The sequence below is a fragment of the Sardina pilchardus genome, chromosome 4, assembly GCF_963854185.1.
Source record: "Sardina pilchardus chromosome 4, fSarPil1.1, whole genome shotgun sequence".
Lineage (NCBI taxonomy): Eukaryota > Metazoa > Chordata > Actinopteri > Clupeiformes > Clupeidae > Sardina > Sardina pilchardus.
In genome coordinates, this window is record NC_084997.1 from 14,904,779 (window position 1) to 14,920,881 (window position 16,103).

The window sequence follows — 16,103 nt, forward strand, 5'->3', positions numbered from 1 at the left end:
GCAAATACTAGTTCAAGCCCAAGTACACTGTTTTCAAGTAAATATAAAAAGGAAATATAAAACAAGTGTGACTAAGTGAAGAGACTGCTCTGCTAATATGCCTACTCTGTCAAGTAGGCCCATCAAAATCATGCCGTGCTGTTATTGTGTGCTCTACACATAACGTTAGTGGTAGGCTAACGTTTACAGAATTCACGTGGATGTCTTGTTAGCCTTTCATGTTACGGTTCGCTAAGCAAAATGTAAACACAAAAGTTCGTTTCAATGCACTGATGACAGTCAAGATCATGACTAACTAACCAGCTAGTATTGTTCAGTTCATGTCTGTAACATGCTTTACTTTCTACTTGGATAATTTCAGCGAATGTTATTAAGGTAAAATGAATTATAAGATCATAAAGCTTTCCTGTGTTCGGTGGGTTCGCCTACTAGCCAGCTAGCTAGTTACAGCGGTGAACAATCTTTTTTTTGCCTACTGGAAAATCGCTTTCAATGTAGGTTATTAAGACCAGTAACGCTTTTCTTTAACTAGGGGAACAATTTAAGGTATTCTGTGCAACACCCGTGAATAAATCCCGTACCAAAGGAAAAATTAAGCCTTCAGCATCATAATTAAAGGGAAAACGTGAGGTGTCTTGTGCTACAGGCTCCACTGTTTACTTTCACCATGCGTGTTTAGAAGCGCAACACTGAAAAGGGTCCCGTCTGAAACAATGACGCGCGACGCAGCATTCCGCCCACAGTGTAATCAAATACACCGGTATGGCGGTATATTAAAAATTCATATCATAACGAAAATATACACCGGTATTCGGTGTGAACCGGTATACCGCCCAGCACTAAGCTGATATAATAATCACTCATCACAGAGCCACGTTTTTATTGTGCTGATAAGACTGTTCCCAGGATTGAGTGGTGTGACTGCGTGTCCAATTAAAAAATCAAGTGTGGTAAACATGCACTCACGTACGTACGCACGCACACAAGTTCACACCTGCCTTCCCACATTTGCACCTAGCTCTCAGCAGCTCCCTCCAACACGCATACACCCTGTATTTTAATGACCACAGGCTAATCGCACCCCCGTCTTGTTGCGCCCCCCCCCCCCCTTTTCCTGTGTCTTTGGGGCTCAGACTTTTACTTTTGTCACAGGGGTGTGTGTGTGAGTGAGTGTGAGAACATGCCTGCATGCATAGCTCACCCTCCCTCACTTACACACACACACACACACACACACACACACACACACACACTTGCATAGATATGATGGTGAAGATGTTTTGTGTTTGTTTGGCCTGCCGGTCATGGTCTTACTCCTGATGCCTTTTAGCTGGCTGTGAAGAGCCTCAGTTCTGCAAACCTGTCGTCCAACAGTTTTTTCCTTTCTTCTTTTTCCCAAGCTGTTGTAGTGGGCAGCTGCTGGTAGTATTTCACCTCTCTCCCTCTGTGTACTCTCTCTGTCTTGGTCTTTATCGGTCTTCCTCTTGCCCTCTGTCCTCCACTTTTTTTATTCTCTCTCTCTTTCTCTCTGTCTCTCTCTCTCTCTCTCTCTCTCTCTCTCTCTCTCTCTCTCTCTCTCTCTCCCCCCACACAGTCACTTTCTTTTTTTCTTTTTTCCTTCACTTTATCTTCCTTTCTGTCACCGTGCCTTTTCTCCCTTCTCTGGAGCTCCTGTGTTACTCCTCTGTCCTCCAGCACAACTCCAGACCCACTGTCTCCGTTCTTATTTCACATCTTTCCCCTAGACAGTTGTTTTCTATCTGTCTGTCAGTCTCACTCCCTCTCTTTCTCTCTCACTCTCTCTCTCTCTCCCTCTCTCTCTCTCTCTCTCTTCTGCTCTCTTCCTGCATTTCCACGGCTTGGGCTCCTTCTCTTGATCTCCTTCTCGGGGGCACTGCTCTTTTGAGGCATGGAAATCACCAGCAATTGCTGTCATGGCTGTCTGCATCCTTACAGGACCTTGTCCCCGTGTCAGCCTAGTTAGTGTCAGCTCCAGGCTGCACAGTCCAGCTCTCGAGCTGGCTCACTAGGACAAACATGCGCACACACATGCATGAATACACACATACACACACATATACCCACCATACTACATACTGACAATATAGACTCCTTAGTCACATTCTATGCACACAATACTTCTCTGCAAACCAACAGAGTGTGTGTGTGTGTGTCTCAAAAACTACGGCCCGCAGTTATTCTCAATTCTAATTTACTCTATTCCCTCAGATAGCTGTGTTTTGGTGCATTAGATATACAAGTTATTTGATTATGCAAGTACAAATAATTGAATTTGGAATCTGTGGAGTCACTGGACACAAACTTTATTAAGGGAACACATGCGGATCGGTCTGTTGAAAGGAACAACTGAAGGCCTCACTCTGGCACACTCAGGGCAGCAGTGGCCACGACTATCACATAATCCTACCCAGTGAAGGGCGTGACATCAGAAAACCAACAGAGGCTTGGTGAAACTTGGAGCTAATCCCAATTGTGCATTAGAAATGGTGTTTGTGTGTCTCTGTCTGTCTGTCTGTCTGTCTGTCTGTCTGTCTGTCTGTCTGTCTGTCTGTCTGTCTTGACGGACTTACTTTTGAACGGTCTCGAGATGGAAAGAAACGTGGCGGTCTCTGTGACGAACCCCAAAAAGCATTTGCCGTCGCCAAATGTCGTCTTCTTGCCGCCAGCATGCTAGGGCCATTCCTCACAGCAGCTGTCAGGCTAGCAACCACCCAACCCCCCCCCCCCCCGCACCCATATCATCCAACAGGATGTGTGTGTGTGTGTGTGTGTGTGTGTGGTGGGGTAGTGTTGGGGGCTTGATTGATCTGTTGTCAGAGTAGAATTATTTGTTCCCTGATTAAATTTCCCATGTCAGTTGTGCACCCTCATTACTGGAAAAACAAGATGTATGACTGGCTGTGTGCTAGTGCATGAGAATGATTATGGACCACAACAAGCCGTGCGTTAACTGTGTGTGTGTATAGCCCACATCCTCCTGAATCTGTCATTCCTTCCACCCTTGTCATGTTTCATTTGCCCCTTTGCAGCAAATGCATGATTGAAGTGTGTCTGTGTCTGTGTCAGGCAGGCAGGTCTCTTTCTATTTTGTTCTAACAAAATATCCATGGCAGTCCCCTTCCTCCCCCCCCCCCCCCCCACCACACACACACACACACACACACACACACACACACACACACACACACACACACACACACACACACACACACACACACACACGTCCCACCTCTACACATGGATATTTGTGTGGTCATAATTATAACAATGACAAGCTCTGGCTTTTATTGCCAGGCTTTCAGGCTTTCTGGCTTTTATTTGCTTTTGTGTGCTTTATGTGGTGTCCACACTGGTGCATGTTCTCATGGCTCCCTTTGTGGCCTTCCACCCTTCTCTTCTCTCCTCTGTTCTCCCTGTGCAACTTCAGAGGAGGCCAATCTCTTTGAAGGCAGCGAAAGACAAGGAACAGTCACCACAAGGCCCTGGCACTTGTCGTTTACCACACCACGTTCGCTCTCCTTCAGTTTTTAGTTTAGTTTTTTTTTTTTTCCCCTCTACTTTTCTTTTTCGGTCTTTTCTTCTTCTTTCACTCTGTCTTTTCTCCAGCTTTCGTGATGCTGCACTCACGCGATCCAATATAACCTTGATGTTGGCCATGAATATAAGTCCCCATGTAGGCCAACAGGAAGCAGAAAGCTTTTTTTTTGTGTGTGTGTTCGTGTATAAGTTTGTTTGGGGGTTGAGCCCGACCGTGTGGCCGATTAGACGAGGTCTTAACAGAATGTCCTCTCGTCGTTCAAGCTACACCCTCAGGCATTCGATGAAGTGTTTCTGCCAAAGCATGTCCCACCCACCAACTGTCCCACCGCGGCTGTGCCGTGGCATAGAGCCTGATGGCGGCCTGCTCAGCCCTGATCAATGGGACGGAGTTCCGTGGTGTAGCAGCGGTCGTGCGAAAGCCGCAGAGGTTTTTCGGTTAGCGTGGGCCCGGCCTGTTGACGTGAAAAACGGCAGTCGAAAAACTTTCGATGGTTTTCTCGGTCTGGCTGCGAGCACCATCCTACATGATTGATATCACAAGAGATCAGCTGAGTTTCGTTTGTGTGTGTGTGTGTCTGGGGGGAGGGGGAGGGGTGGTATTGATTTCTAAAAATATAGGTCTACTAAATATAATTGCAGACTTTTTTTTTTTTCTCTGGCCTATGGTTACTATGATCAAGTTGATGGTCTAATTGCCCATTTTAAAAAAACAAACAAACAAAAAAAAGATGTTGGGAATTTCCCTGCATTCATCTATGCAAGGTTTCAAAATGCTGTTGCAGGTGCATTGGCTGTGAAGTGGGTGTTCTCGTTGAATGGAGGAGCCTGTTTGGAGATGTGATGTGCTACTTTCACATGAACCTTATTTAGGCCTACACAATAATCCCAGCATACTGTACTCCATTATAATTTCTCTCTCTCGGTTTTTTTCCTCTCCTGAGAGGACCCTGACCTTAAAGGAGCGCAGGAGGCACTCCTTTCATTTTAATTAAGATGAGGCTCATTAAGTGTGCCTCTGTAGATAACGTGTGTGTGTGTGTGTGTGTGTGTGTGTGTGTGTGTGTGCCTGCACGCACATTCATGGGTATATGCTTTATTATCTAGGTGGGCTGTTCTCTGCTTAATGTAGAGCTGTGTGTGTTTGTCTAATTGACGTGTGTGTGTGTGTGTGTGTGTGTGTTTGTGCTCATTCATAGGGATATGCTTCAGCTAGGTGGGCTCTTCTCTGCTTACTGTATAGGTTGTGGTGTGTGTCTGTCTGTGTGTGTAGTTGCGATGTCTGTGTGTGTAGTTGCGGTGTCTGTGTGTGTGTGTGTGTATGTGTGGTTGCGGTGTGTGTAGTTGCGATGTCTATGTGAGAGGGCTGGATGGAGAAAGTTGGATGGAGCTCCAGGTGAGGCCCCTCCGGAGTGGACACTGCACATTAGCATTCTCACTGTGGTGGAACTGGGCAGTAACAGGGCAATCATTTGTCTTTTGGAGGCGTTTTCACAAAGTGTGTGTGTGTGTGGCAAGACTGAATGTTATTACCTTTCCACAGACTTCATGTTGTTCTATGTGACGTTTGTACATGACTGACGTTGGCTTTTCTCTCTTTCTCTTTCAGAATGCTGCCTTTTTATATGGCCTCGGTATGGTTTACTTCCATTACAACGCATTTCAGTGGTAAGTTCCGCATCACTTGTCTATGCAGTGGAAACCCATGCCTTGCATTAGACCTTTCACATCTTTTGAACTTTATGTAAACCGCACAAGCCACTCACCTCTGTATTTTGGCCCTGTTTCACCATGGGCTCTCACAAGCATGCTGGGTAGGCTTGGGCTAAATTTCCCCCCTTTTTCTTTTTTTTTTTTGGGGGGGGGTGGAGTTGGATGGTGGGTGGGTACCTCTGGGTGGTGAACCACAAAATATTGTTTTTATAGCAGTGGTCACTGCCGAGTGACCCACTCTGCAGGGGCTGTGGTTGTGAAGGCTGGCTTGCTGCTCAACCAACTGGAGCATGGACCGCTTCCTCCAGAGCGGTCTGTAGCTCGCCGTTGATCGTCACCTTGTCCACCACTCACGGAGTGTTCATCTGTACTTGCCTAAATAAGAGCGTCTGTTTACATTCACATACACAGAAATGACCAATACAGTCCCACATTGTTGTGGTCTTAAGCAGCCAAAGGTGTGTGACAAAATGTATGGAATGCCGCTTCAATGGTAAATGCTGAATTTGTGATCTCATAGCCATACTTACGCCCATGTCATCCACACCTGTTCCACAGCGAAGCGTTGTGGGCAATTGGTCATCTTTGCTACGACAATAGTATTTCATGTAAAGTTGAAACACAAAAAAAGAGTGCTGTTTTGATATTTGTTATCAACAAACCTTTGGGGATGAGCAAAACAGCCTTGCAATGCTGATTTGAAAGTTGTTTTAAGTTGTAAGAGTTCGGCGTTCGGTGTGGCAGTTTTCAAAAAGTGTGTGTGTGTGTTGGGTGTGTGTGAGCGAGAGAAAGGTCGGGAGTGAGGTTTCTCCTTGAGATGGTGGATCTTTTAAAATCATTACTGAATTTTCTTGCACCTCCTGTGGATATTCTTGCATTGAGCCATGGAGTCCAGCGTTACTTGAATCTCTTCCCTTTGACTTCGGGGGAGGGGGGGTTGTACGTGTACGTGTGTCAGTGTGGTGGGGTCTGGCAGAATCAGTTGGTTTTCTTCTCTCTGCGCAACAGTCATCTGCATTTTTCTTACCAGTTCACCTGCTCAGGGGTTGAGAGGACCTTGCTCTAACCAGTTACTTTCCAGTGTGTGGTTTTTTTTTTTTTTTTTTTAATAAACAAAATGACTTTCACCCTTAAAATCAATACATCGGTTTTAACAAGCAGTGCCATTATAGACTATTTGTTTTGGCTTCTAGGCTCCCTGGGAAGATGTGACGACGTGGTGATTTACCATTTAAAAAAACTGAGGAGCATAAAGCATAACTGTCCTTTTCAGAAAATGCCGCAGGTCACTTTCATGGGCACTTGGATGTCAGTGGTCCACGTGCGCCGGTTAGCAAAGACGTATGAAGCGACTCAGACGCGCTGTGCAAACCTCGGCCCCTGCAGCCACGAAACAGTTAAAACCGCCGGATCGCGCCAGGCTGGGAGAGACCCAACTCTGCCCCGGGAGCTATCGAGGTCACCACAGCGCGAGGGGGCGGGCCGGAGGGGGAGGAGTGCTGGGTAGGGGGCGAGGTTTTGGGGGGGGAGGGGGGGGGTCCATGGGTGGGAGGGTAACTAGTGGTCTACGCTGGTGCGCAAGCTATTCCCACACAATCAGGCCGCGCGCGCTCCGGGTGGTGTAAAGATCGCCATTGATGCCGTTTCTTTTGCGCAGCCGTGGGCATTTTGTCCTTAGGCGAACTTTACTCCTCACCGCTTCTGCTGCACGCACAAGAACAAACACACATGCGAGGCTCACACACACACACACACACACACACACACACACACTCACACTCTCACACACCACGGAGAGAGAGAGTCCACACCCATAGAGGCCAGAGCAGCTCAGCACACACTACACAGCTCTGTGTGGTTGTTACTTGTTAAGTAATCGTTTCCCTGGTACTCTGATGTGCTGCATGGTTTGGTAGGCACCTCTCCTTAAATGGTTAGGTTCGGTTAGAAGTCAGTAGATGTAAAGATTTCAACAGGGAGCGTTAAAAAGCAGTTGTGGTTTAGTCTGTGGTGGGAACTGATGGCAATCTGCCTTGTTTATGCAAGGCTCTTAAATGGAGTTGATCACCTTTTTAAAATTAAGCCACCTTCCTCTTCTGCCAGTCTACCTACTACCATTTAGCACTGTACTTATAAGAGTGGCTTAAACTGTGTGTAAATACCAGCACTAGAGTTGCAGATGTAGAGAAAGAGATGGCTTCTTTTCTTTTTTAAAAAAAAAACAAACAAAAAAAACCTTATAGCTAAAGTAAGACTGTAGCTAGCTGTTGATGAAGACGTGCCGATGGTGTTTGTCTGTTTATTTACTACTGGAGGTCCCCTCTCTTCCTGTCTAGGCCCACACAGCCCAGCTGCTCAGAGGCCCATGGCGAACAGAGAAGGTAGGCACGCCATGCTGGGTTCAAATCAAATGAATAAGTACACAAATAGATAGATATGAGATAAATAAATAAATAAACAAACAAACACCATCAGGACACAGACTGGCTCCTCTGCCCTCCGGAGGGAAGAGGCTGGAGTGAGGGGGGGGGGGGGGGGGGGGGGCACTGTTGGCGGACTGGTTGGTTGGGAGTCTGCTGTTGGACGCCAGTCATTTTCCTAAACGTTTGCCTGTTAGTGTGCGCTTTGGTTTTGTGATTAGTAAGGTATGCTTTCTGTGCGCTCTGATTTACTTCGAGATGCTTGGTGTGTGTCTGTACTTGTCTCTGTGTGTGTGTGTGTGTGGGTGTCTGTGCATTGATTAGTAAAGATATATGGGTAGCTGTGAACCTGGCTGGACGTGTGTGTGTGTGTGTGTGTGTGTGTGTGTGTGTGTGTGTGTGTGTGTGTGTGTGTGTGTGTGTGTGTGTGTGTGTGTGTGTGTGTGTGTGTGTGTGTGTGTGTGTGTGTGTGTGTGTGTGTGTGTGTGTGTGTGTGTGTGTGTGTGTGTGTGTGTGTGTGTGTGTGTGTGTGTGTGTGTGTGTGTGTGTGTGTGTGTGTGTGTGTGTGTGTGTGTGTGTGTGTGTGTGTGTGTGTGTGTGTGTGTGTGTGTGTGTGTGTGTGTGTGTGTGTGTGTGTGTGTGTGTGTGTGTGCTGTGTTGTAAGGAATGGATCAGCATTCCCACCCCGTGCTGGCCTGGAGGTTACTGAACTCAGCCAGTGCATTATTCATTCCCTTAGCTTAGACAGAACCGCCTCTTCAGGATTACTATGGCACGGGGCAGCCTCTTCCCTGTGTGTGTGTCTGTCTGTGTTTGTTTTTCATGGTTTCAGTCATATTCTTGTTGATGAGGTAACCTATGAACATGCTTGCAAAGACAGAGAGATACAATTACTCTCAGCCCCCATATATGCAAGCAGAGCTCGTATAGAAACCGAGATGACCTGCTTCCGCTCATAAGCTCAAACAAACATGTTTGCACGTACACACACACACACACACACACACACCACATCACACCATACACACACACATACTCACACACTTTCACTTTCTCACTGTGGTCCTCACACACTCGCCTTCCTGTTGTCATGCTCTGTCTTCTCTCTTTTGCTTCTCACATGACCTTTTTTTGTTTTCCTTATCATCTTTCTTGTTACCAACTAATTTTCCTGACTCTGTTGCTGCTGCCCAAACAAACGCTCCTCTGTTGTTCTCAGTCCCAACACACACTCACACACACACCCCTCCACACACACCCCTCCGTCGCAAGTGGTATCCTCCTGGAGGGGGTCTCTGTATAAACTTGGCAGCGTGACAAAAACTTCTGGACTCCCTGAGGCCTGGGCAAGGGGTGTCAGGGGGGGGGGGGAAGAAAGGGTCGGAGAGGGAAGGAGCGAGTGAGTGTTTGAGAGAGAGAGCGAGAGAAGGAGGCAGGAAGAGGCCATGATCTTCCATGCATACGATTTTTTTTTTTCCGATTCTCTTGTTACCATTATATTATAGCTCAAAATTGCTTCTATTTTTTTGTACCCCAATATCTGGGAATTCTGACGCTTTTCGGCTATGTTTCCAAGGTCAATTAAATGTGACCCGCATGTGGCACAATTCCGATCCTCTGAAGTATAAAAAGGAAAATAATGTGCATAGATTCCGATATGTTCAGATGGGTTTCAGACCTCATTCATACGTGGAAATAAATCGGATATGATTCGGATAAGTGCTAATGCATCTGCATTCTTAACGGGCTAATCGGGTAGTCCCTGTCATTTTCATTTTCGTTGAAAATGCCCACAACCTTTAACGTTTTTGCATTTACATTACATGGCCCATAATGTTGCTTTCAGTTTCTTGTAAACGCACGACTAGCAGAACGATGTAATTAAAAATGAAAACAGACATGGCCCAGACCCACTCATATCTGTCATAGCCAATCACTAACGTTTGGTCATGACGCGACATGCTCAAACTAGCGCACAACCTCAACGTCATCGTTCTCAGCTACTCCCTCTGTTCGCTGAAAGGACCTGCACAGTTTTGTCCTCAGAAAACCTGCGATTATACTGCAGACCCAGGCTACGTAATGAAGGGAAATGAAAACTGAGCGCAAGTAGCCTGATTACCATCGACTTTCAAAGGCTCTGCGAGACTTTAGTCTGACCAACAGCCTGTGCTAACACGGTTTCTTGCCAGCGCTGGTTGACCCGCCTCCTTTAAGTGCCTCGATTTGCTACTGGTAGATGTCAGAAAGCGGATTGCCGAGTTTAAACCAATAACAACACTCTTTCCGCTGCCTTGAACACGCCTCTACCCAGAGACGTTGGAGCTGCTCAAAGTTGATTGGTTCTCGACCAAAGGGGGCAGTTCCGCAGATTTCGGGAACTCAGAAATCCTTCTCAATGAGCAGTTGACCAGACCAGCAGCAAAAGCCTGAAGGCGTTGCGTCACTGGGAGGGCGTGCCAGGCTAGAGCGCAAGTACATAGGAAGGATGAGCCAGGCCACTGAAATCCCCTAGTGCATTTGCAGTGCTTTTTGATGGCTTTCATTTCGATGACCAAAATTCCTCTGGTGTGCATACGGATTTCGTACAGATTTTCGTACAGAAGTGTTAAAAAAGATTAATGAACCATGTAAACACATATCTGATATGGGCCACTCTCAAACGAAGATGTAAACAGGCAGTCCAAAAAATTGGATATAGACGGAAAATCAGAACTGCGCATCAAGGCCTGCTGGTGTAAACGCAGCCTTTGGCCATAGCAATCTAAACAACAGCAGATACCCACAAGCAGGTCTTGAGGTGGATATGGATAATTGGATGTGTTTGGACCATCCAGCTGTGCTGTTGACGCCTGTATGATCGCTCCTTACCGCAGCGCCTCTGCTCTTCACCCCTGATCCGCCGTGATGCCCGCTCTCTCTTATCCCCCGTCACGTTTGCCCCCTCGGCTGCAGTAAACGCTGAGCACGGCATGTTTGAGTTCTGACAGGAAGCCGTGCCGATTGTTAGAATGTCTGTGTGCGTCATGTGCCCGTGCGTTTTCCATTTCATCTGCAGCGGTACGTCCCGCGCAATCTAGACATCCTGCGCACGTGCTTGTATACAAACCCATTTCCTCCACGGTCAGATGTGCGGACACTATTTTTGGCTGCACAACAATGTGGTATTTTTAGGGAGAAATGCCCGCGGCAGAGAGAAACGTAAACAATACCCAGCCTGAGGACGAACGGGGAGGGGATTACTATGGCTTCTGTATGTACGGGTTCTTTGGGTCTCGCCATATCTTTGTCAGTGTCTCATCTCTTCCCCTTTCCTGTACGGTGTGCTCTTATGCATACTACCTACTTAGGCGGTTGCTACTTTGCAGGGACCTCTATCTCTGAACATGTGTATTGTATTTAAAAAAAGAAAAAAAAAATAGAGAAAAAAAGGCCAACATCAAGCAGTTGGGGTAATATTTGCTTCGTTCCACTCTAGAGATTCCACTCTTGTCAATCTGTTGTATGTTGCTGAAGATTGACATGTGGGGGTGTGTGTGCATGTGCATTATTTTATGACATGCTCAGTTGCTGGTGGTGCTGCACATGCCTGTAAACACATGCGCACTAGCAAATGTGAACTTTCACTTGAGCCACTGCCTGCTGTCCCAGCCAGTCTTTACACACACAATCATCTGTGTGACCACACACACACACACACACACACACACACACACACACACACACACACACACACACACACACACACACTTGTTGCAACTCACACTTTCACACACACCTAAACACACAGCTGATTACACATGCACAATCAATCACGTTGGTACACAAACACGCCACACACACATGTACAAATGTGTTGCTACTCACTCTCGCACGCGCACACACCGAAATACATAGCTGATCACACACTCACTCACAGGTGTGAAGATGGAATGAGGAAGGATGCCTTCCGTTCCACTCTTACATCAGCAGGATGGGGGTAGGAGGGGTGGGGGGGGTTAGCTTGAGGCTAATCAGTGTTCTCCCCTTGCTGGCAGTCGGCCTGTCTCTACTCCCAGCTCCGGGTTAACGAGCACCACGGACCTCTGGGCTCGCTGTCAGTCCTCTCTGGCCTCCTTGCAATCACCACAAATAGCCCCCTTTCTTCTGCGGGACTCTCTCTCTCTTGCTCTCTCTCTCTCTCTTGCTCTCTCTCTCTCTCTCTCTCTCTTGCTCTCTCCCGCTCTTCTCTCTCTCTTGCTCTCTCCCGCTCTCCTGCTCTCCTTTTTCATCTCCTCTATTCCCTCGTTTTCACTTTTCTTTCTGTTTTCCTTTTTCCCTTTTTTTTTTCTCCCCCCCCCCCCCCCCCCATTCGGGCTCTCATTCTTATTAGCTGTAGCTCAGGCCTGGCATTCTGTCACGTTCGATCTGTTCCAGAGCACAGCAACACTCATCGAGCATTCTACTGTGAGCGAGAGAGAGAAAGGGGGGAGAGAGAGAGAGAGAGAAGAATGAAGGGGGAGACTGAGCGAAGGAGAGGGAGGGGGGGAATGTAAGGGAACACAGGAGAGGAGGGGGGGACTTGGAAGGGGAGGAGAAAAAGTTGGGGCCATTGAGTTCAGTGGGCTGTGCGTCAATGAGGAATACATCCTGTGTGTGTGTGTTGGCGCTTGGCTGAGCAGCCACTCACTGAGACTCGCTGCTGAGATTTGGGCACGTGTTTAATACGTCCATACACACAAGAGCATGTGCCGACAGGCTGTGTGTGTACAAACGGAGAGGCTCAGTTCTGACGATCACTATTATTCACCTTCAGTTCACACACGCATGCCACACACCGAAACTCATTTTGATGAAGATGTAGTCGGCATGGACTCGTTGCCACGGTGACCAGCTTGCTGCAGCCGGTTCTCGCCATGGTGATTTTGTCCTCTGGCTGATCGGAAGCTCTCACGATCTCGGGTGGCGGGAAAAAAAGGAGCTGACGCGCCAGAGCTCCTAGTGCTAATTGCAAACTAGCCGCGCGACCAAAAGGACTGCTAATTAGCTTTTGCCATGTTCATGTTCTCTATTAATTCCGAAAAGTCATTTCTGCACACTATTTTTTTTATTTTTGGATGTTTATGGCTAATTTTTATGTTTTTGAAAGGTTTGTTCAACGCTTGCAATGTCCTTCAAGGGATCTTACTGATAAGCTATTTCTCTTGGTTGTTGGCAGATATCTTGTCTCTCTAGGTGGTGCATTGTGAGGTGGTGTGTCTAGGTTCATCCCTCTCTACACTGGCACAGGCACTGTGCTCTCAAAACAGATGCTAAGATATGCGAGATGAAGTTAGTCATGCTCACTTCCTCCACTCTGTTCCCCTTGTGTCCGTCTCAGGGCGATAAAGGCCTTCCAGGAGGTGCTCTACATTGACCCGGGCTTCTCCAGAGCCAAGGAGATCCACCTGCGGCTCGGCCTGATGTTTAAGGTCAACACCGACTACGAGTCAAGCCTGAAGGTATTTTTCTCTTTCTCTCTCCCACACACACACACACACACACACACACACACACATACACATCCCTACACCTACACACACAAACCTCCTTACTCGGGGCATGCACACATTCACCTCTCTCCGAACACACACATTCACCTCACACCCACCAGATACTGACAATGTGCACACACACCTTGTCACACCGAATTGATTCATGAACTGTCTGAAAGGGTGTTTGACTGCTATGTCTCAAGACCAAGGCATATTTATTTAATGCCTCCAAAAACTACTTGTCCATTTTTTTCCCTTTCTATTTTCTTCAAGGCTGTTCCGACTTGGCAGAATGAAATCAATACTTTTTGAATCAATATCTTTTTCGCCCCCCACCCCAGTCAATAGTCCTGAATGCTAAGCATCAATCAAGAATCACTCTTCTGTCGTCTCCGTCTGTGCCATTCTCTCATATTGAACTTGAGGGCTTCGATGCCAAATGGTCAAGTTCTTCAGTACCTCTGTCAATCCACACACACACACACACACACACACACACACACACACACACACACACACCCCATGTAGCCGTCTGTTGTCGTGGTCCCTGTATCCCCCCCCCCCCCCCCCCCACATTCTCCCCAGTGGCTTGATGGCTGCTGAATTGCTGCATGTTTCCGCTGGCTAATTATTTCTCGTCAGGCTGCTTTTGTGGGCCTTGTGCTCTCTTTCTCTCAACACCCTCCTGTTTCCCAGCCCCCCCCCCTCCGCTAGCCACGCGTTCCGTCTGAACATGCTGACACCGACGCAGGACCAGTTTCTGGTCAATTCCCGTTAAAAGGAAAAACACAGAACTGCGGGTGGAAGGTAGTACTGGTAGCGTGTGAATTTGGCGTTGACCTGCTGCAACCGTTGGTTCATTTGCTTATTTTTGAACAGCTCTCACAACTGTTTTTGGTCACGGGTACTGTATGTGACTACTGCTCAGGAGCCCTGTGTGGCCGGCCAGAGAGCATCTGCTTTTGAGGAGTTCACAGATGGGCTCCTTCAGCGGTCAGTTTGACCATGAGGCACAGTTAAGTCAATTTGCCAGTGATCTATCTGACTGTCATCTTGCACAATAGTGATGACTGTTGTCACAAGCCACTACTTCTCTGTTAAAGCTACTTAGCGGTCCAGTCAGACAAAGGTGTATGACCTCTAAAAGAGGCCGCGCTCTGGCTTTGGCCTGAGTTATGTCTACTGCGCTAGCAAACGGCAGTGGGCTTGGCAGTGGAACCAGAAGATTAGACTTTGGAGAGGAGTGTCGGTGTGCGCATGTGTCTATGTTTGTTTCTGTCTCTCCACTGGTTTCCTTTCTCTCATGCTCGCTTTGATTTTGTGTGTGTGTGTGTGTGTGTGTGTGTGTGTGTGTGTGTGTGTGTTTGAGGCCGTGCTGAGTTGCCATCTGGCCCAGTCGCTTGAGGAGAAGAGTGGTCATCTCTCCCTCTCTCTTTCTCGCTCTCTTTCTCTATTTCTCTCTCTTTCCCCCCCCCCCCCCCCCTCTCTCTCTTGGTATCCCACCAATGCCCCACCCTTCTGCTCTCCCTGACTGAACCGGATTTGTGAATGAGACTCCAGTGTCCTTACCGTACGTTCACACCACAGGCGACCATGCTGGCAAAAATTCACCAAAACTACCAATGCCTTTGAGGCTTGTAGGTTTTCCAAAAGTCTGCTTAAGTGTTCATACATTGAATCAGTCTAAAAAATGTTGCACCCCCTCCCCAACCCCAAATGCTACACACTCAAGCAAGTAACACTTAAACAAATCCAAACGATTGCTCCAAAAACATAATTGTTATTGCAGACAACAAACAGTATTTAGTTGAAGCAGTCTGAAGAAGAGCCATGCGGCTCAAAACGTAACTTGAATTCTTAATAAACTGAACCAAGTGAGAGCTAGTGTGCGAAACTTTTACTATTTTTTTTTTTTTTTTAGACAATTAACAGTAACAATGTTTAGTGGGAACTAAAGTTAATGTTTTGTTCTCTGAACTGAGGCACATTTTAAATTTGAATTGGTTGGATCCGTGTCATCGTTCATCACCGTTATCATTTGTCACTTTATTGCAGCGTCCGCACTGCCCAAAGCGCACACTCTGCTTTCGCAGAAATGACCGCCGGCCACTTTGTACGTTCACACCAACAGTGGTGCGGGCGTCAGTCACACATGCATCACGCGGCACCATGGTGCCTGAGCCATAAGATGTCCATCTCACACACACACTTCAGTAGTACACACACGGGTGCTTTTTTATTTGGACAGGAAGAGGGAATGTGTGTGTCTTGCAGCATAAGGGAGGTGTGTGTGTGTGTGTGTGGTCAGATGCCCATGCCACTCATTAACAAATCTCTCTGATTAGGCTCATACGCTTTGTGCCGAGGCTTCCTCCTTCAGAAAGTTATGTAATGGGGATTAGGAGGGAGGTGTGTGTGTGTGTGTGTGTGTGTGTGTGTGTGTGTGTGTGTGTGTGTGTGTCTTTGCCTGTGCCGTCCAGCTGTGCATGTTCTGAAGAGCGCCGGGCTGCAGAGCTCTATAAACGCTGGGCTTCTCTCTCTTAATAGCTTTTGTTGTCCTCTGTCCATCAGAGAGGGGGAGTAGGGAGGGAGGGAGGGAGGGGGAGAGAGAGGGAGGGAGGGAGGGAGGGAGAGGGAGGGAGAGAGGGAGGGAGAGAGAGAGGGAGGGAGAGAGGGAGGGAGAGAGGGAGGGAGGGAGGGAGGGAGGGAGAGGGCGCGCGTGCGCACACACACACGTGCACAACAGGCAGCGCTACGCAACTGCCTCTGACATTTTGTTGAACCCACCTCACTAGAACGTACCCCTCTAAGGGGCTGTATGAGAGGACTGACTCTGAAAAAGACTGATAGTGGTGGGGGGAAAAAAACAGGTTGGAGTAGATGAAAAGGGTAGTGGGGG

The 16,103-nt window shown here is 47.6% G+C and overlaps 1 protein-coding gene across 5 annotated transcripts in view; it reads left to right on the plus strand.

The window, feature by feature from the left end:
• kdm6a (lysine (K)-specific demethylase 6A) overlaps positions 1-16,103 on the plus strand; it is a 70,557-nt gene that overhangs the window by 11,714 nt on the left and 42,740 nt on the right. For 2 of the 5 annotated variants that reach the window (XM_062534291.1, XM_062534293.1), the window contains exons 5-7: positions 5,168-5,226; positions 7,608-7,652; positions 13,051-13,171. In XM_062534291.1, coding sequence (XP_062390275.1) covers positions 5,168-5,226; positions 7,608-7,652; positions 13,051-13,171 — 225 coding nt within the window. Of the gene's footprint in view, positions 1-5,167; positions 5,227-7,099; positions 7,184-7,607; positions 7,653-13,050; positions 13,172-16,103 lie in introns of those variants that run through there. The other 3 variants (XM_062534292.1, XM_062534294.1, XM_062534295.1) reach the window with 2 other exon arrangements.